The 20,707-nt window shown below is 46.0% G+C and overlaps 1 protein-coding gene across 1 annotated transcript in view; it reads left to right on the top strand.

Moving 5' to 3' along the window:
• The window catches only part of PHEX (phosphate regulating endopeptidase X-linked), a 256,306-nt gene that overhangs the window by 11,160 nt on the left and 224,439 nt on the right, over positions 1 to 20,707 (top strand). Inside the window, exon 2 of the mRNA XM_056558599.1 lies at positions 20,636 to 20,701. Coding sequence (XP_056414574.1) covers positions 20,636 to 20,701 — 66 coding nt within the window. The remainder of the gene's footprint in view (positions 1 to 20,635; positions 20,702 to 20,707) is intronic.

The following is a 20,707-nucleotide window of genomic DNA, read 5'->3' as shown; positions in this document are numbered from 1 at the left end:
ATAAATCTTCAGGAATAAGTCCTGCTTTTGTCTACAATGCAATGCCTACAATGTCTACAATGCAATTCAGCTGGACTTTTTTTTTTTTTGACTATGCTACAGGGGCTGTAAAGTCAGTGTAGTTCATAATATAGTGTCTGTACCTGTGTGTGATGGTTTTCTCACAATTCCTCTGTGATTTTCACTCCAATATTTATTTTTATCAGCATACAAAATGACTGTTGTCTCAGATTTTTCCCAGGTTGCAATGCGGCCGAGACCTGACCTCACTAGTCAGCTGATGACAGGGAGCCTGTCTGTTTCAATGGGTGGAGCGATCGCTTGGTGGGAGAGAAATCAATATGCAACAGCTGTAGGCACCCTGATTGAAAACCCACACTGATTTGAATGGATGCTGCCCATTTATGTTTCAATGGGTGGGGTGGCTGATGTTTGGGAGGGAGGAAGATGGAATTATGGGATTTGTAGTCAAAAAAAGAAAAGTCTAACAGGAAATACCAGTTCACAAACAGCTAGCCACAGTGTTATGGTAATCTCACAACATAGCCATTTAGCCCCAAGACAAGTGCAGATCCTTCCTAAGCATGTCCATTACTGTCTGCCAGGTACATACTAAAATCACCTTATGGGGGATAACCCCTTTAAGTGCAAATTCACTAACTGTGAACGTTACCGCATTTTGCATGCTGAGACTTTCCACTGAACAATCTTATTTTTTAATATACAGTTTATGTGTCCATCTACAGTATGTATGTAACAGCTATATATACAATGTAAGTAAGCCAATAATGTTATTCAGCGATGTATCAAGGTTCTTTACCATGCAAGCCAATGTATTAAATTGAATAAATCGTTGCAGCTGCACAAAAGTATTGAACCCCCTCCAGTCAATATGAGTCTGACAGGTACCTGGTGGTAACTCTAGTGCGCTGCTCGTGCATCAGGTTTCTGACCTAGCTTTGCATGGAGGAATCTTTGATGAATGACCCTTATTGTGGCACATTCTATGCCTGTCAAAATATTTTTTCAGTCTCCTGAGGCGTGACTGACCCTATCTGAAGTAATGTAGCAGATAATCGGGCTTTGTGACAGGAAGTGCTCTGCAGAAATCACATCAAACGCACCACACATGACAAGGGCTTTCTGCAATGCTCTGCAGAATCTGTGCCAAGCTGAAGTTCACACAGTAGAAGACAACAGAACCACATTACCAACCACAATGACATTACGCTGCTAAATGCCTTTTATTCCTCCTCTGCTTATTCTTCTTATGAGATTAATTACAGAAACATATCAAATCTGACGCTCTATGGGGTATAGAGAAATAGTGTAGCGAGTTTGTTAGTGAGTACTGTGGTCCCTCAAGTTCCAATATTAATTGGTTCCAGGACGACCATTGTAGGTTGAAACCATTGTATGTTGAGACCATAACTCTATGGAAACCTGGTAATTGGTTCTGGATCCACCAAAATGTCATCCAAAAATAGGAAAAAGTGAGGATTTAAGATAAATAAGTAGATAACTAATATAGATAAAGCAAATCCTTACATATAAAAGTAAGAAAGATCTGCTGGGAGCTGTAAATCACTGTCTATGTCAGTGTTTCCCAACCAGGGTGCCTTCAGCTGTTGAAAAACTACAACTCCCATCATGCCCGAACAGCCAAAGGCTGTCCGGGCATGCTGGGAGTTGTAGTTTTGCAACAGCTGGAGGCAACCTCTTTGGGAAACACTGGTCTATATAGAGGACAGGAGCTTCTTCTGTAAAGAACACGCAAATGTCCTAAAAAAAGGAAAATGGAGCCGCCCTTACCTGGTGTCCAAAGGAGCAGCTAACCCTGGTACAGGTAAAGAGTACAGAACATGTAATGCCTCCCTGTACTGTAGGAAGCGCTACCAGAAACCAGTCACTGCATATACTTCAGTAATACAGGTAAAGAGTACAGAACATGTAATACATCCCTGTACTGTAGGGGGCGCTACCAGACACCAGTCAGTGCATACACTTCAGTAATACAGGTAAAGAGTACAGAACATGTAATGCCTCCCTGTACTGTAGGAAGCGCTACCAGAAACCAGTCACTGCATATACTTCAGTAATACAGGTAAAGAGTACAGAACATGTAATGCCTCCCTGTACTGTAGGAAGCGCTACCAGAAACCAGTCACTGCATATACTTCAGTAATACAGGTAAAGAGTACAGAACATTTAATGCCTCCTTGTACTGTAGGAGGCGCTACCAGACACCAGTCAGTGCATACGCTTCAGTAATACAGATAAAGAGTACAGAACATGTAATACCTCCCTGTACTGTAGGAGGCGCTACCAGACACCAGTCAGTGCATCCACTTTAGGAATACAGGGGTTTTACCAGTGAAATGTCCATTCTGATTGGTCGGTTCTTCCAGCCATTGACACATTTCGCAGATTCCATACCATTGTATGTTGAGTCTGGTTTCAAGTTACAATGGTCCAGAAAAGACCATCGTATGTTGAAACTATTGTATGTTGAGGCCATTGTAAGTTGAGGGATCACTGTAGTTTCTTTTGAGAATTGTGATAACTCATTGTGAATTCTGATAGTATAGAAGCATTACCTGCAGTCCTATGGAAAACTACTGAAAACACATCTAGAAACTTGCATACAGGATTACACTTTACTGCACCATTTATAATAGTGTGCAAGTGTGCAGGATTTAGTGCAGCTTTATCTTATTTACTGTAAGGGTCTATTCACACGTCAAAATTCCGCCTCAAATTAAAGCCCATAGACTTTTACGGGATTCCACGCTCCCATTCACACTTCTGAATTTCCGCTTGCGGAAATTCAGAAGTGTGATTGGGAGTGCTGAATCCCATAGAAGTCTATAGGCTTTAATTTGTGGTGGAATTCTGCCGTGTGAATAGACCCTTAGAGCAACACAAACAAGTTCTACAGAAAACCCAGATCCTGATATGGATTAAAGAAACAGTGCAGGAAATGTTTTATTGCTTACATAGTGCATATTAATAATGGAAAATAATGTGGAGGTTCTTGTGTATACCTGTTTCAGCTGACGTGGCATGCAGGGATTGTCTGCCAACTTGATCACTTGATTTGCTTACTTATTTGGCTGACCTAATGTCCTAATGCAGCGTTTATTTCCCATGAGGTCTCTGGCTTTGACTTCTGTCCCATCACTTCCACTATAGAGTATCATATATGACAAATCTAAAGCAATAGAAGAAACTGGCACTGTGATAAGGGCTTGTAATCCCAAATTGGGTGCTTTACTTCCCACGGCCTGACTCCTGGCCTAATGAATCAACAACATCCAGATAAGTAGAGATGCAGCACTCCAGTTCAATGAATCAAAACATGCTGTTTATTCACCCATCAGTCACCCATCAGTGTACGAGTGCCGCATCTCTACTTATCTGGATATATATGATGAATCTTTAGCCATATTTTCTTTCTGTTACCTCTAACAAGCAAGAAGCCAGGGGAGAGCAGTATCAGCTATCAGCATCCTTTCCATAGGACACACTAGAGAAACTTCACACAAAAGAGACAGCATGATCAGGAGTTGTTTATCTTTGCAGCTGATCACTGTTTAGACTCACCAGCTATATCACTGCACTCCAGGTCTCTTAGAGAGGGCAGACATGGATGAAGAGGGGACTGAGCTGTCATGAGGGATCTGATAGGTGATTGCATAATTTTGTAGTTCCCAGGAAGTCAGCCACTCGGGACAGACTGACCTCCTGTCTTTTTTAGATTAATTGTCAGATTGGGGATCACATTACCCAGCTACAGTAATAGAATGTATAGATGCATTTGAGCTAGACAGAATCAAATAACACTGCAGGAACACTGATGTACATTATATGATAAAAAGTGTGCTTCTTTAAGAGAATGCAATATGTAACTAAGGCTGGGTTCCCATTACGTTTTCCCCCATACGGGAGCGCATACGGCAGGGGAGAGCTAAAAACTTGTGCTCCCGTATGCCTTTCTATGCGCTCCCGTATGTAATTCATTTCAGTGAGCCGACCGCAGTGAAACATTCGGTCCGGTCGGCTCATTTTTGCCCCATATGCATTTTTACAACCGGACCTAAAACCATGGTCGACCACGATTTTAGGTGTGGGGAAAAAGCGCATATACGGGGCAAAAATGAGTCGACTGGACCGAACGTTTCACTACGATCGGCTCATTGAAATTAATTACATATGGGAGCGCATAGAAAGGCATACGGGAGCGCAAGTTTTTATCTCTCTCCTGCCGTATGCGGCCCTGTATGGGGTAAACGTAATGGGAACCCAGCCTAATAGGGCATAAAAAAAACAAAAAAAAAAACAAAACATTATTACTCTCTTCAATCCCTTGTTATGGCATCACAGAAGCTTCAATGATCTCTTGTTATTCTTTTTTCACAAGTTGGCAGTGACGACATGCCGTAACAGCGCATGACCACTGCAGCCAATCAGTGGCCTCAGTGGTCATGTGCTGCTGGTATCACCACTTGGTGAAACATTGACTTCTTTTTTTCAAAGGACATCAGTTTGACCGCTCTCTCAATAAAAATGAATAGTTAGCTATTGTGAAGTAATTGGCTTTCTTCCTTTGCCAGGTTGTTCCCTTAACATCTGTGAATTTATAATCACATCATTGATATGATGACATTGAATGTACAATGAACAGAGAAGCCAGGCTTTCCACTGGACATAAAAGAGCTGAGTGACTGATGGTTCCGGCCTAACTAATTAGAACCTCCACCTTTCATTGACAGCCAAGTTTTCTGAATGGGAATGCATGCTGCTCAACACAACACCCACAATTAGGTTTTGTGAGTTCAACTAAAGCCCATTACATTTACAATTGGGAATTAGTATTGGATTACTAGTGCACCCCATTAGCTCCAACAACTCTTTCTCTTCCTATCTGAGTTCCTTATTATTCCAACTCATTAATATGTCTTCTGATTTTATTTCAATGTATATGATTTTAAAAGGATTATTTCAGGGACTTTTTGGTCTTCTTGATCTGGTCCAACAGCTTTAAATCGTGGCTATAGAAAAAAACAAATCCCAGGGTTCATAATACACCACTGGCCTCTGGATGGTGGCTCTTTGGATGGGATTTTAAATGCCTTGAATATGTTTGATAAAACACTCAAAAGGGTACTCCACCCCTAGACATCATATCCCCTATCCAAACGATAAGATGTCTGATTGCAGGGGGTCCTTGCTGCGCCCGGCGTTCGTTTAGAGAGTCAGGTGCAGCACTGGAGGCTCGTGACATCACGGCCGCACCCCCTCAATGCAAGTCTATGGGAGGGGGTGTGACGGCTGTCACGCCCCCTCCCATAGACTTGCATTGAGGGTGCGTGGCCGTGACATTACAAGCCTCTGCCTCACATCGCCAGTCATCCAGTGCGCAGCGAAGTTTGCTCTGCGCACCGGTTGTCTGGGTTGCCGCAGCTGAGCTTGCAGAGGTCCCCATGATAAGTCATCTTATCCATTATCCTTTGGATGGGGGATAAGATGTATGGGGCGCTGTACCCCTTTAACCTCCCTCTGAAACATTGCTATTACTTTCAGAATATGACATGCATTGGAACAAAAAAACTATCCCTAGGGAAAAAAATCTGTATGTTTAGAGGAGCAATGAGGTACAGTAAGAGTTCACATCATTGACTTGTAATCAAGTCCCAAAAGGGGTTGTAACACTCACGTTTCTGAAGACAGGAACTCCGGTGTATGTGGATCCGCTGGACCTGTGTGGCAGATGACTCGGACCGTACCAGGGAGTGGAGTCTAAGGTGCCGCTGGTCTTCACCATAACCTGCCGCAAAGCATGATGGGCTTGCAGCTGCAGGCGACACCCAGATCGCTACCTCCGGCACGGCTCGACCACACAGGCGGCTGAGGAGATGCGAAGCACAGAAGGGATGAGACAATTCGTAGTCAGGATAGCTGTAGGTCAGGGCAGGCGGCACAGTAGGGTAGTCGTGACGTAGCAGAAGTTCAGTAGGCAGGCGGCAGAGAAGCAATGTCAAGGTCACAAGAGCAGGAGATCTGGTACATGGCAAGGCAATACTATGGAACGCTTTCACTAGGCACAAGACAACAAAGATCCGGCAGAGAACTGAGGAGGGTGGAGGAATTTATCAACAAGACACAAGTGGTTACACGAATGAGCGTATTTAAATCTTAAAGCTCCGGGGCGTGCACGCCCTAAGGGATGGGGACACGCGCGCCGGAGCAGAGAGGCGGAAGCAGAGGCAGGGGAAACACCCGGAGAGTGACGGACTGGGGCTCGCATGCGGGTGCGTCCCGCAATGCGAGTCCCAGCCCCGTCGGCAGCAGAAGGTAAGAGGACCATACGCTCAGGGCCAGCGTGTGAGGCAGGAGCGCATAGCGTAACAGGGGTTATCCACTGACTTATCTTATATAATCAGCATGTCCAGGCTGCATAATAAAACAAAAAAAAAGCTTCTACTCACTCCCTCCTATCCTCGTAGTCTCCGGTATTGGTGCCCTGTCATCCGCCGCAGCACTTCACTGAGTTGCAGAAGCCACATCACATTGACGCTTAGCCAACCACTTGTTGCAGCAATGTTCTGCCCTAGTCAAGGGATTGGCTGAGCGGTGATGGGATGTGGCGCCAGCAGCTCCATGAAGAGGAGGCTATGAGTGAACGAGGGAGGTGAGTAGAAGCTTTTTACATATTTCAGTGGATAACTCCTTTAGGATTAGTTGGAACAAACATGGTTCAGGGACTGACAAAAAAATGAGTCTGTATGTGCTAAAATATTTTAGGCTCAGGCTACATGAAGAATTCTTGTTGTGGCGCTGTGCCCCAGTGATTGGCTGAGTGGGCATTTCCTGCATGAATTACAGGGAGCAGGGGGGATCCAGTGACTTAATAGGAAAAAAAAGATGAATTCAGAAATTTATACTGTGATCTATGTGATGCAAAAGTTCTGTTTGTCCTTATAAATCCCTCTACAGATATACCCCTGAAGGGTTGACTTGGTAGACACACAGTTTAATTTAGTTTGTTTGTTTGTGGTAGAAGTGATATCACCGTCATGTGTTACTTATTCTGATTCTTTTTTATAGTGTGGTGGGAACAGACATTCATTATACATTCTGTCATCGACTGTAGAAGAAATCTACTCCCGGACTGTACTCTACTTAGTTGACAGTTCTTTTACTATGCTAGGATGAACATATATGATGTGCTTTGGCTTCAATATAACTAGAATTACCATATTTTTCGCCATATAAGACACTCCGACATATAAGACGCACTCAATTTTAAAGGAGGAAAATCTAGAAAAAAAAAGATTCTGAAACAAATACAATTTAAAGTATAGGACAGTGATCTTCAACCTGCGGACCTCCAGATGTTGCAAAACTACAACTCCCAGCATGCCGGACAGCCGTTGGCTGTCCGGGCATGCCGGGAGTTGTAGTTTTGCAACATCTGGAGGTCCGCAGGTTGAAGACCACTGGTATAGGAGGTAATACTCACGTGTCCCCGCCGCTCTGGACCATCACCGCTCATCACCGCTTCCCTGGATGTCGCCCTCCATCGCTGTCGCCACGCCCCCGGGGTGTCCCCGTCTCTCCGGAACATCTCTGCCGTCTCTGGGATCCTCGCTCTCTGTCGCCGCCATCACGTCGCTACGCACGCCGCTCCTATTGGATGACGGGATGGCATGCACGACGACATGATAACGATAAAGGAGAGCGCCGGCCATGCAGGAGATCTCGGCACGGAGCAGTCATTCGCCGATCGGACACCGAGGAATCAGGTAAGGTCCTTCCCGGTGTCCTGTAAGCTCAAAGATCAAAGCTGACCGCCGCGTCTGAAGCGAAAGTGAAACTAACCCGGCTGCTCAGTCGGGCTGTTCGGGACCGCCGCTGTGAAATTGCGGCGTCCGGAACAGCCCGACTGAGCAGCCGGGTTAGTTTCACTTTCGCTTCAGACGCGGCGGTCAGCTTTGATCGCCGTTTCTGAAGGGTTAATACAGGGCATGACCGCAATCGGTGATGTCCTGTATTAGCCACAGGTCCTGGCCATTGATGGCCGCAGGGACCACCGCGATATGACAGCGTTTGAATGTGTATTTGCCGTATAAGACGCATCAACTTTTGCCCCCCAGTTTTGGGGAAGAAAAAGCGCGTCTTATATGGCGAAAAATACGGTATGCGTTATAGACCATCTATGTATTACCACAGAACATGGCCATGAAAAATACATATAATATTCTTTGGGAGCATAATATTGTCTCCACTTATGAGGGATGTTTAGTATATGTCAATCCACCTGAATTTTATTTGTGTTTCTTTCAATATAGATATTTACAATATCCAACAGTTCTTTACCTGACCAGAACTTACTGCTTGTTTTTTTTATTTTTTATTATTAAAGTCAATATGCCAACAGAAACCATAGTAGTACCTTCAGACAGACAAAATTACATCATTTACCTCTAGGAATATAGGGATTTAAAGATTGTAAAAACGGTGCCCCAGTGATTGGCTGAGTGGGCATTCCCTGCATGAATTACAGGGAGCAGGGGGGATCCAGTGACTTGATAGGAAAAAAAAGCTGAATTCAGAAATTTATACTGTGATCTATGTGATGCAAAAGTTCTGTTTGTCCTTAGAAATCCCTCTACAGATATACCCCTGAAGGGTTGACTTGGGAGACACACAGTTTAATTTAGTTTGTTTTTTTGTGGTAGAAGTGATATCACCGTCATGTGTTACTTATTCTGATTCTTTTTTATAGTGTGGTGGGAACAGACATTCATTATACATTCTGTCATCGACTAGGATGAATAAATATGATGTGCTTTGGCTTCAATATAACTAGAATTACCATATTTTTCGCCATATAAGACACTCCGACATATAAGACGCACTCAATTTTAAAGGAGGAAAATCTAGAAAAAAAAGATTTTGAACCAAATACGATGTAAAGTAATTTAAAGATTGTAAAAATGGGGTTGATCAGTATAGGTTTGGTAAGAACTGTTTTGTATACTTGGCAGTGCCATATGCTGTTATGATTTAAAGTTCAATAAAAACCCAATTGAAAAAGCCAAGAAAGTACATATATATTTTAAAAGGAACACAATGTAAATTGACAGCCTCAATAAAGAGGTGTACAGCTTTGTGTTCAGGAAGTCAACCATGACAGCAAGTGTAGGTAAGCAGTCAGGTAAATGACAGCTTTACAACCCCCACACCCCAGACACACATAATAGTATTGTCTGTGTTCAGGGGCATACACAGGATTTTGTCAAAGGGTAGTAGACAAGATATGGACATACTGGCACAATGAATGAGCACAGATACACACATTCAGGTGCACATCACAGTTACTACTTTTATACCAAATCCTTTTATAAAAGCGCCATTATCGGAATAAGCAGATACCCCCTGAGCCGTGCCCATCACATGCTTTATTTACATTGCAGCCTTATATACAGTTCAGCCACATAAATGCATTATAAAAATGTAGTTTATATAAAGATATTAGCAATTTATCAGATTAGTACAGGATGTTGGGCTTTAACCAGACAAAATATCATTATAATAAATATTAACTTTAAAGTGTCCCTGTCATTTAACAAAACCTTTGACATTTTACATTGTCATTTTGAGAACATGTCAACAGTTCAGCCACCGATCACTAGAATGAGCTGGAATAAGCGCTAAGCTGAGATAATTCCATAGTAAGTCTATGGAGACCAACTTCTCCAGTGAGATGGATAAAGCAGCACTTCTTCTGGCTCATTCTATTGATTGGTGGGGATCTGAAAACCCAGACCCAAACCAAAACAGAACTTTTGACATGTCAAAAGTTTTGTTAAATAACAACAATGCTTTCAATTTTACTGTTGAAATGTTGCTATGTGTCATTATAAATCTGATATGGTATCTCCCATAAGTGAGTCCACTCCTCACATTTTTGTTATTATATCTTTTCATGTGACAAAAACATGACCATCAAAGTAACTCAACACACAGCCATTAGTGTCTAAACCTTGGCAACGAAATGAGTACACCTATAAGTATGAAATGTCCGAATTGGGACTTGGGTATGGAGTTTTCCAGAGCTTCACAGGTTGTCAGTGGAGTCTTCTTCCACTCCTTCATGATGACATCACAGAGCTGGTGGATGTTACAGGCCTTGCACTTCCCCACCTTCCATTTGAGGATTCCCGACAGATGCTCAATAGGGTTTAGGTCTGGAGACATGCTTGGCCAGTCCATCAAGTTTACCCTTAGCTCCTTAAAGGGGTACTCCACGCCTAGACATCTTATCCCCTATCCAAAGGATAGGGGATAAGATGTCAGATCGCGGGGGTCCCGCCGCTGGGAACCCCCGGGATCTACCATGCAGCACCCACCTTTAGAGGCTTCCGGAACCCCTGGAGGCTGAGTCCATCTCGACCTCGAGGATGGAGCATAGTGATGTCACAGCTCCGCCCCGTGTGACATCATGCTCCGCCCCCTCAATGTAAGTCTATTGGTGGGGCCCCCTCCCATAGGCTTGCATTGAGAGGGTGAAGTGTGACGTCACATGGGGGCGGAGCCGTGACATCACTATGCTCCATCCCCGTGATCGCCAGTAATCAGACCCAGAGTGAACACGCTCCGGGTACTGATTCTAACAGGGTGCGGCGTGGAAGATCACGGGGGTCCCCAGCGGCAGGAAACCCCGCAATCAGGCATCTTATCCCCTATCCTTTGGATAGGGGATAAGATGTCTTAGTGCCGGAGTACCCCTTTAAGCAAAGCAGTGGTGGTTTTGCAGATGTGTTTGGGGTCATTACAATTTTAGGATACTTGCCTGTGGCTCAGTCTCTTCAGTATGTCACAGTATATGTTGGCATTCATGGTTCCCTCAAAGAGCTGTAGGTCCCCAGTGCCTTCAGCACTCATGCAGGCCGAGACCATGACACTACCACCATGGTTGACTGTGGGCAAGACACACGTGTAGTCCTCACCTGGTTTCCACTACACACTCTTGACACCATCTGAACCAAATAAGTTTATATTGGTCTCATCAGATCACAGGGTTCCAGGAATTCATATTCTTAGTCTGCTTGCCTTTAACAAACTGTTTGCAGGTTTCCTTGTGCTTCATCTTTAAAAGAGGCTTTGTTCTGGGACGAAGCAGTGTGCGGCATGTAATCAGAGCACTGACAGGTTGGCCCCTCCACTCCTTCAGCCTCTGCAGCAGTGCTGGCAGAACTCATACCTCTATTACCCAAATATGTGCACATGCACTCAACTTCTCTGGTCAACCATGATGAAGCCTGTTCTGAGTGGAACTAGGGATGAGCGAATCGAATCTGACAAATCCGAATTCATTAGGAATTTCAGGAAATATTTGATTCATAACAAATGCGAATATTGCCGCGATTTGATCACGCGAATTGCTTAAATAAACTCCATTTAGTGCGGTCCAGGCTCAGGGCATCTAAAATGGCGGATCCACATGTGAGGACTTGGGGCAAGGCATCCTGGGAAGGCGGGAACAGACACTCCTGTGATGTCACAGCCCTATATAATCGACAGCCATCTTACGGCCAGTCACATCAACGTTCTATTACAGAGAGAGACAGACAGCAGTGTGTGTTGCACAGAAAAGCTTTTTTACAGCAGCGATTCACATCAAGCCCAAATCTAGCCTAGAAGCACTGATAGGCAAGGGAGTGAGATTGAGAGAGAGAGTGCAATTTTGGGTGTAGTACACAGCGACTGTGTGCTGCAGCACTGGTGTGTACTACAACTGAAAAAGCTAATAGTAGCCAGCCAGTTAAAAAAGCTAATAGTAGCCAGCGTATTGTCCTCTATTAATTGTAAACTGTGCGTACATTTAAGCGGTGTACCATTTTGTTCCTGTTAAAGTCTTAAGGGCTTAGACACTGTGAAAGGCCAGGCAAAAGTACACACCTGCTGGTGTTGTAGACAAATACTGTTTTTAAGTGCACTGGAGCGCATTGTCTCCCCATTATAAGTGCATACCATATATGTACATCTAAGTTGTGTACCATTTTGTCCCTTTAAAGTCTTAAGGGCCTAGATGCTGTGAAAGTCCAGCCAAAAGTACACACCTGCTGGTGTTGTAGACAAATACTGTTTTTAGCATACTGAAGTGCATTGTCCTCACCTCGTAAGTGCATACCACATATGTACATCTAAGTGGTGTACCATTTTGTTCCTGTTAAAGTCTTAAGGGTCTAGATACTGTGAAAGTCCAGGACGTGCACAGAGGAGTGGCAGAGGCCTAAATTCATCAGGCAGAGGTCGCAGCAGACTAGGGGCGAGTGGAAGCAGGAGTCGCAGAGAGAGGCCTGAGCTCCCAGTAGTGGTCGTGTCTGGACCAGCAATCCATCTGCCATCATCGATTGTTTAATACGGTCATCCACTTCATCACAAGTGACATCTGACACCTCCAGTCAACATTTGGAGGGTTTCTCAGACACAACCCTCAGTTGGCATGGCTTGGGAGCAGTCCCTTGTCAGGATCCGGACTGGTATGCAGAGAGGACACTGGAGGTGGATCCTCTGTGTCAGTGAGGTGATGACGTGGGCCGTACCAGGGGAACGGAATCTAAGGGGTTACTGGTTTTCACCAGTCGTTTAGCGACGGGCAAATTTAACAATAAAAAGCGATTGATCTATGACTTGTCCGCCCCCTATTCTTCCGTTATTCCGAGTCTCAATGCTCTTATTCCTGCAGAAGAATTCGCCCTCAAGTAATCTTCTGTTGACGAGGCCATAGCCATCATATTAAGCATGGGGCGGGGAGCTTGGCTGTCCAAGGCAGACATATCAGATGCCTTTAAGCTCCTCCCGATCATGCCTCAGCAGTGGAAGTGGCATGGCTTTCGCTGGCAGAACCTATACTATTTCGCTACCAAACTTACCTTTGGTGCACGCAGCAGTCCATGGTTGTTCAACCGCTTCGCTTCTGCTCTCCACTGGGTACTAGAAAACCGATTTGAGTGTAGTCACATCATTCATTATCTTGACGATTTTCTGCTAATTGAGTCTCCCAATACCTTCCCTCGAGATCTACAGGTTCTTCGAGCAGTTTTTGATCAACTGAAAGTCCCAGTGTCACCCGCAAAAACAGAAGGTCCTTCAAAGGTCATCACATTTCTGGGTATTGAGCTTGATTCGCAGAAAATGGAGGCAAGACTTCCTGAAGCCAAGCTTATTAGGATTAGAACATCGATACGTAGACTTAGAGAGCGCCTCTGCATTTCCAAGGTTGAATTACAATCCATCCTGGGGATGATAAATTTATCGCCTATTGTCTTTGTTACCCACAGCTCCTCAGCAGAGCAGTTTGCTGCACATAGATCACAAAGCTTTAGCAGATTTGCCCATGTGGGAATCTTTCTTGCACAACTGGAACGGCATTTCGTTCTTCATCCCCAGTGTAGGGAATGAATCACCCATGGTTTTTTCTGATGCTGCCTGTTCGACGGGTTTTGCTGCTATCTGGGGCAATCATTGGTTCGCCGGCCCTTGGCCACCTGAGATCACCAAGATTGAGGGTTTCGTAAGGAATTCGGCGGCCTTTGAACTGTACCCGATAGTGGCTGCAGCTCAGTTATGGGGCCAGCGTGGAACAAAACCACAGTTTTGTTTGTATCAGATAATGCCGCTACCGTGGACATCTTATTGAAGGGTAGGTCCAGATGCCCTATCATAATGAGCTTGGCTAGGCGGTTAGTATGGCTGTCTCTACAACATACCGTATTTATCGGGGTATACCACGCACCGGCCTATAACACGCACCCTCATTTTACCAAGGATATTTGGGCAAAAAAAGTTTTTTACCCAAATATCCATGGTCAAATGAGGGTGCGTGTGTGTGCGCGTGTATACCCCGATACACCCCCAGGAAAGTCAGCGGGAGAGAGGCCGTCGCTGCCCGCTTCTCTCCCCCTGCCTTCCCTGGGGTCTAGAGCCCTGCTGCCACCGCTTCTCTCCCCCTGGCTATCGGCGCCGCTGCCCGTTCTCTCCCCCTGACTATCGGTGCCGGTGCCCCATTGCCGACGCCGATAGCCAGGGGGAGAGAAGCGGCGCCGGCAATGGGGCAGCGGCGCCGACAGCCAGGGGGAGAGAAGGGGCAGCGGCACCCATTGCCGGCGCCGCTGCCCCATTGCCTCCCCCCATCCCAGGTTGCATAATTACCTGTTGCCGGGGCCGGGTCCGCGCTGCTTCATGCCTCCGGTGTGCGTCCCCTGCATTTTTGCTATGCACTGCACGGCGCGGCACACTGACGTCATGCGCCGCGCAGCGCAGCACATAGCAACGACGCAGGGGACGCACACCGGAGGCCTGAACCTATACTATTTCGCTACCAAACTTACCTTTGGTGCACGCAGCAGTCCATGGTTGTTCAACCGCTTCGCTTCTGCTCTCCACTGGGTACTAGAAAACCGATTTGAGTGTAGTCACATCATTCATTATCTTGACGATTTTCTGCTAATTGAGTCTCCCAATACCTTCCCTCGAGATCTACAGGTTCTTCGAGCAGTTTTTGATCAACTGAAAGTCCCAGTGTCACCCGCAAAAACAGAAGGTCCTTCAAAGGTCATCACATTTCTGGGTATTGAGCTTGATTCGCAGAAAATGGAGGCAAGACTTCCTGAAGCCAAGCTTATTAGGATTAGAACAGCGATACGTAGACTTAGAGAGCGCCTCTGCATTTCCAAGGTTGAATTACAATCCATCCTGGGGATGATAAATTTATCGCCTATTGTCTTTGTTACCCACAGCTCCTCAGCAGAGCAGTTTGCTGCACATAGATCACAAAGCTTTAGCAGATTTGCCCATGTGGGAATCTTTCTTGCACAACTGGAACGGCATTTCGTTCTTCATCCCCAGTGTAGGGAATGAATCACCCATGGTTTTTTCTGATGCTGCCTGTTCGACGGGTTTTGCTGCTATCTGGGGCAATCATTGGTTCGCCGGCCCTTGGCCACCTGAGATCACCAAGATTGAGGGTTTCGTAAGGAATTCGGCGGCCTTTGAACTGTACCCGATAGTGGCTGCAGCTCAGTTATGGGGCCAGCGTGGAACAAAACCACAGTTTTGTTTGTATCAGATAATGCCGCTACCGTGGACATCTTATTGAAGGGTAGGTCCAGATGCCCTATCATAATGAGCTTGGCTAGGCGGTTAGTATGGCTGTCCCTACAACATACCGTATTTATCGGGGTATACCACGCACCGGCCTATAACACGCACCCTCATTTTACCAAGGATATTTGGGCAAAAAAAGTTTTTTACCCAAATATCCATGGTAAAATGAGGGTGCGTGTGTGTGCGCGTGTATACCCCGATACACCCCCAGGAAAGTCAGCGGGAGAGAGGCCGTCGCTGCCCGCTTCTCTCCCCCTGCCTTCCCTGGGGTCTAGAGCCCCGCTTCTCTCCCCCTGGCTATCGGCGCCGCTGCCCGTTCTCTCCCCCTGACTATCGGTGCCGGTGCCCCATTGCCGACGCCGATAGCCAGGGGGAGAGAAGCGGCGCCGGCAATGGGGCAGCGGCGCCGACAGCCAGGGGGAGAGAAGGGGCAGCGGCACCCATTGCCGGCGCCGCTGCCCCGTTGCCTCCCCCCATCCCAGGTTGCATAATTACCTGTTGCCGGGGCCGGGTCCGCGCTGCTTCATGCCTCCGGTGTGCGTCCCCTGCGTTTTTGCTATGCACTGCACGGCGCGGCACACTGACGTCATGCGCCGCGCAGCGCAGCACATAGCAACGACGCAGGGGACGCACACCGGAGGCCTGAAGCAGCGCGGACCCGACCCCGGCAACAGGTAATTATGTCTCCCCCTGGCTTTCCGTGCCGCTGCTCCTTTGCCGGCGCCGCTTCTCTCCCCCTGGCTATCGGCGCCGGCAATGGGGCACTGGCACCGATAGTCAGGGGGAGAGAACAGGCAGCGGTGCCGATAGCCAGGGGGAGAGAAGGGCCGGCAGCAGTGCTCTAGACCCCAGGGCAGGCAGGGGCAGAGAAGCCGTCAGCGCTGGCTGTCTCTGCATCTGCAAAGCCGCTGCAGTTCATTGATTTCAAGCGCCCGCTTTAAATCATTGAACTGCAGCGGCTTATCGGCGTATAACACGCACATAGACTTTAGGCTAAAAATTTTAGCCTAAAAAGTGCGTGTTATACGCCGATAAATACGGTACATTTAGTTTCACATGTGCTCATATTGACGGAGTTCAGAATATTGCAGCAGATGCCTTATCTAGGAACAACTTGTCACATTTCTTTCAGGTGATGTCAGAAGCCGACATCGTAGGGGCGCAAATTCCCCCGTTCCATTTGCTAGTCATGAATTGAACCAGCACCTTCGGATAGCCAAATGTTTGGTCACTGATTCCTTATTCGCAAACACACGTAGAATTTATGATGTAGCATGGAGCTCATTCTCCAAGTTCAGGTCCAAGCATCCAGAGGGCAACAAGGTTTCAGTTCCCTTCTTGTTAGCATATGTCGGGTTTTGCCACACCACACTACATTTATCCCATAATACTATTAAGAGTTATCTAGCCGGTATCCAACATCATTTATCCTTAACCAATACCTGTAGTTACTCCATATTCTCTTCTCGTTTGGTGAAATCCGCTCTGAAAGGTATCCTTAAGAAAGAAGTCCCTCGTAGCCCAGTCAGACAACCGATAACAGGCGACATGTTCAGGAAGCTGTCGGACCTGTTAGATTCATAACCGTTGGGTGTTCATGATAGCCTCACGTTGAAAGCAGCCATGTATCTTGCTTATTATGGGCTCCTCAGACCGGGTGAGTGCACTGCTAGGTCCGTTAACGCACCCTTTCTTAAAGTCAAACAACTGTCATATGTTTCTGACCACTTTGAACTGTCCCTCAGTCAGACTAAGACCTCCTTACCGGGTCAAACGGTGGTAGTCCGTTTTTTCACCACTACGCACAAATGGCGCCCAGTTAAAGTTCTCCGTGAATTATTGAATGCCTGTGCCAACTTGTCGGCTGACGATCCTTTACTCCGTTTCAGATGCAACCCACTAACTACTTCTCAATTCATCAAATATTTACGCATTTTGGTCAGGTCACTGGGAGGAGACCCGACTTTGTTATCCGGTCATTCCTTCCGTATTGGCGCAGCAACAGCCGCTTCTAAGAACGGAGTGCCAGCCCATGTGATCAAGAAATTCGGACGTTGGAAGTCCGGGTGTTACATGCAGTATATTCCTAACCCTCGCAAAGAAATGGCTTACGCATTCCAGTCTTTAGTTTTGTAATATTGCAATAAACAAATGTTTGCTTAAATCCGGGTTTTGCCCTCTTTTTTCAGGCATACTCTTCACGCCGCAGTTATGGCACATTTCAGACTGCTTAATTAAGGTAAGAGTTGGTAGATAGGTTGTTGCTAGGGTCATACGCATATCAGTCATGTAGCGTCGACCACAAATGGTAAGGTCTGCGCAGCTGGCCTGTAATTGTGGGAGGAGCGGGATGACCATTAGAACCCACGGCATTCTCCCTCTCATGATGCCGTTGGTTCTTCGCTCCCACCCGCCCCCCCGCCCCTTATTTCATCACACTTACCACAGGGTGTGCCCTCTTTTTTCAGGCATACTCTTCACGTCGCAGTTATGGCACATTTCAAACTGCTTAGTTAAGGTAAGAGTTGGTAGATAGGTTGTTGCTAGGGTCATGTAGCGTCGACCACAAATGGGCTTTAACTGAATATATGGTAATTATAAATAAATACACCAATGATGGAGGAGAAGAAGTTTCACACAAATCATGTATCCAATACAGATTCAAATGAATACATAAATAACCCAGTACATGATGTCCATATGTTATGAGAAAGTGCCAGTATGAAACACAACATAATCTTATGTTTTCTGGACAGCTGTGATTTTAGTAGTACCAACGCGTTTCTGGCCCCATCTCTTCAGGGGACAATGAGGGGCGGAGATGTAGCAAAATGTCCAGCAATGGGGTGATAGCCGATGTGCACGCCTGCAGACTCATGTCTGGTCTCCTATATATATATGGTAGTTCAATCCCTCCTATCTGCCCTGATTGGTCTGTGTTGAACTGGCCAGTGGACTTACCGTGTGCTGACTGGATGTATTCAGCGTCCGTCACGGTTTTCGTCCTGTGTATCAAGCGGTGTGGATAACCGCTTCCGGGTATGCGACAGGAACTGACATGTGTTTGGGCGCATAGCGCTGGTGCCGGTCATGTGATCCCGATGAAGTCACATGACCAAGCTGGATCATCGGAAGTCAATAGTGTGTGCGCAGGATCAGAGGATGCCCCTCATGGTACAGATATCTGTGCACTCCAGAATGATACAGCATTGTAGCCAAGATCCAGGTGGAGTAGGTCTGGTGTAGTGGCTGTTAACCAAATGGTCTTGGACACTTCGTCCCTTCTGAAATGTCACCAATGCATGATTAGATATTACCCTGTCCAATAAGGGGTCAGATTGCAAAATTGACCAATGTTAGCGAAGAATCTCATAAATCGCAGAATGATGGTCACCATATGTTCTCCTCATGCTGATGCCAGCTCCATACTGTCTCATTCTGCCACCATATGTTCTCCTCTTGCTGCTGCCACCTCCAGGCTGTCTCATTCTGCAACTATATGGTTTCCTCATGCTTCCGCCACCTCTAGGCTGTATCATTCAGCCACTATATGGTCTCCTCATGCTGCTGCCAACTCAAGGCTGTGTCACTGTACCGCCATGTGGTCTCCTCATGCACGTTAAATAAAACTTTTTTTTTAGGTTCATATATTTGAAATCTTCAATTTAAAGGTTAAAACATATTTTTAATCTTTTCAGTTGTGAGGCCCTATGGCCTAGTAAGGCTGTTGCCACATTCAGGCTGGATCATTCAGCCACTATATGGTCTCCTCATGCTGCCGCCACCTCCATGCTGTGTCATTCGGGCACTATATGGTGTCCTCATGCTGCCACCAACTCCGGGCCGTGTCATTCAGCCACTATATGGTCTCATGCTGCTGCCAACTCCAGGCTGTGTCATTCAGCCACTTTATGGTCTCCTCCTGCTGCTGTCAACTCCAGGCTGTGTCATTCAGCTACTATATTGTCTCCTCATGCTGCTGCTGATTCTAATAGCTCTCTAATCTGCATGTCATACTGAATAACAGTATTATTTCACTAACCCAGCACACACCCTATGCGTGTTACAGCAAGGCAAAGTGTTCTACACGCCTCTTGAGGCTCTCTGTAGGCCAGTGTTTTTAATTCAGATTCGACGCAAATAATTTTGGACCGAACCAGAGAGTTTGGCGAATCGGCCAAATAGAGTTTTTTTATTTTTTTATTAGCTCATCTCTAACTGTAACCTGTTCTCTGATACTGCTGTAGGGTCTTGGCAATTTTCTTATAGCCTAAGCCTTCTTATGTAGAGCAATAATTATTTTGTTTAGATCCTCAGAGAGTTCTTTGCCATGAGGTGACATGTTAAACTTCCATTGACTAGTATTAGAGTGTGTGAGAGCCATAACACCTAATTTAAGACACCTAATGAGTCAAATGACATCGGGGAGGAAAAGGGCTAATTAAACCCAATTTGGACATTTCCACTTAGGGGTGCACTCACTTTTGTTGCCATGGTTTAGACATTAATGGCTGTGAGTTATTTTCAGGGCACACAACATTAAAGGGGTACTCAAGCCCTAAAACATCTTATCCCCTATCCAAAGGATAGGGGATAAGATGTCTGACCCCCTGAAATCTCTCATGCAGACACCCACCTGTTGCAGCTGCACAGAGCGATGTTCGCTCCGTGTCTGAAGGGTCATGACTACGGGGCCGGAGTTTAGTGATGTCACAACTCCACCCCCTTGTGACGTCATGCCACGCTCCCTAAATGCAAGTCTGTGGGAGGGGGCGTGATGGCCGTCATGAAACTCCGGCCCCATAGTTGTGACCATTCAGACACAAAGCGAACATTGCTCTGTGCAGCGGCCACAGGTGGGTATCTGCATGAGAGATTGTGGGGGTCCCCAGCGGCGGGACCCCCGCGATCAGACAGCTTATCCCCTACCCGAAGGATAAGATGTCTTATGGACAGAGTGCCCCTTTAAACACTGTTATAAAGGCTGTGCACTCACTATTTTACATTGTAGCAGAGCATCATTTCTTCAGTGTCACATGAAAAAAAATATGAGTGGTGGGCTCACTTCCAGATATGCGAGATACTGTACGTAGGATTTGCACACAATCTTGTTTTGTATGCTTGTCAGTTCCATATGCTGCCAGGTTTTCAATCTAAAAGTGTTCAAAAAAGTAAAAAAAAAAAAAAAAGCTGAGAAAGTACATTTATATTAAAGAAGAAAACAATGTAAATTGATAGCTCCAAGAAAGAGTTGAAAAGAACATGAGAAACATCTGTATGCAATAACGGGGAACCAGATTGTGGTATCTATGGTAATAATCGCCATAAAAGGGAATGTTCTCGCTTTACTGTTCTGTGCGCAAAGCAGGTATTTGTACATTACAGAATGCAGCACTCTGCTAAATGTCATCCCGGTGATAACTAATGCAAATCTGTCTTTCTATTTTTTCTTTTACAGTCACTCAAGGACTTATTAACTTCCACAAGGAACGCTATTGTTTAACTCCGGAATGCATTGAAGCCGGTAAGA

This window comes from Hyla sarda, chromosome 2 (assembly GCF_029499605.1).
Source record: "Hyla sarda isolate aHylSar1 chromosome 2, aHylSar1.hap1, whole genome shotgun sequence".
Lineage (NCBI taxonomy): Eukaryota > Metazoa > Chordata > Amphibia > Anura > Hylidae > Hyla > Hyla sarda.
This window is presented reverse-complemented; position numbering and strand designations above follow the sequence as displayed.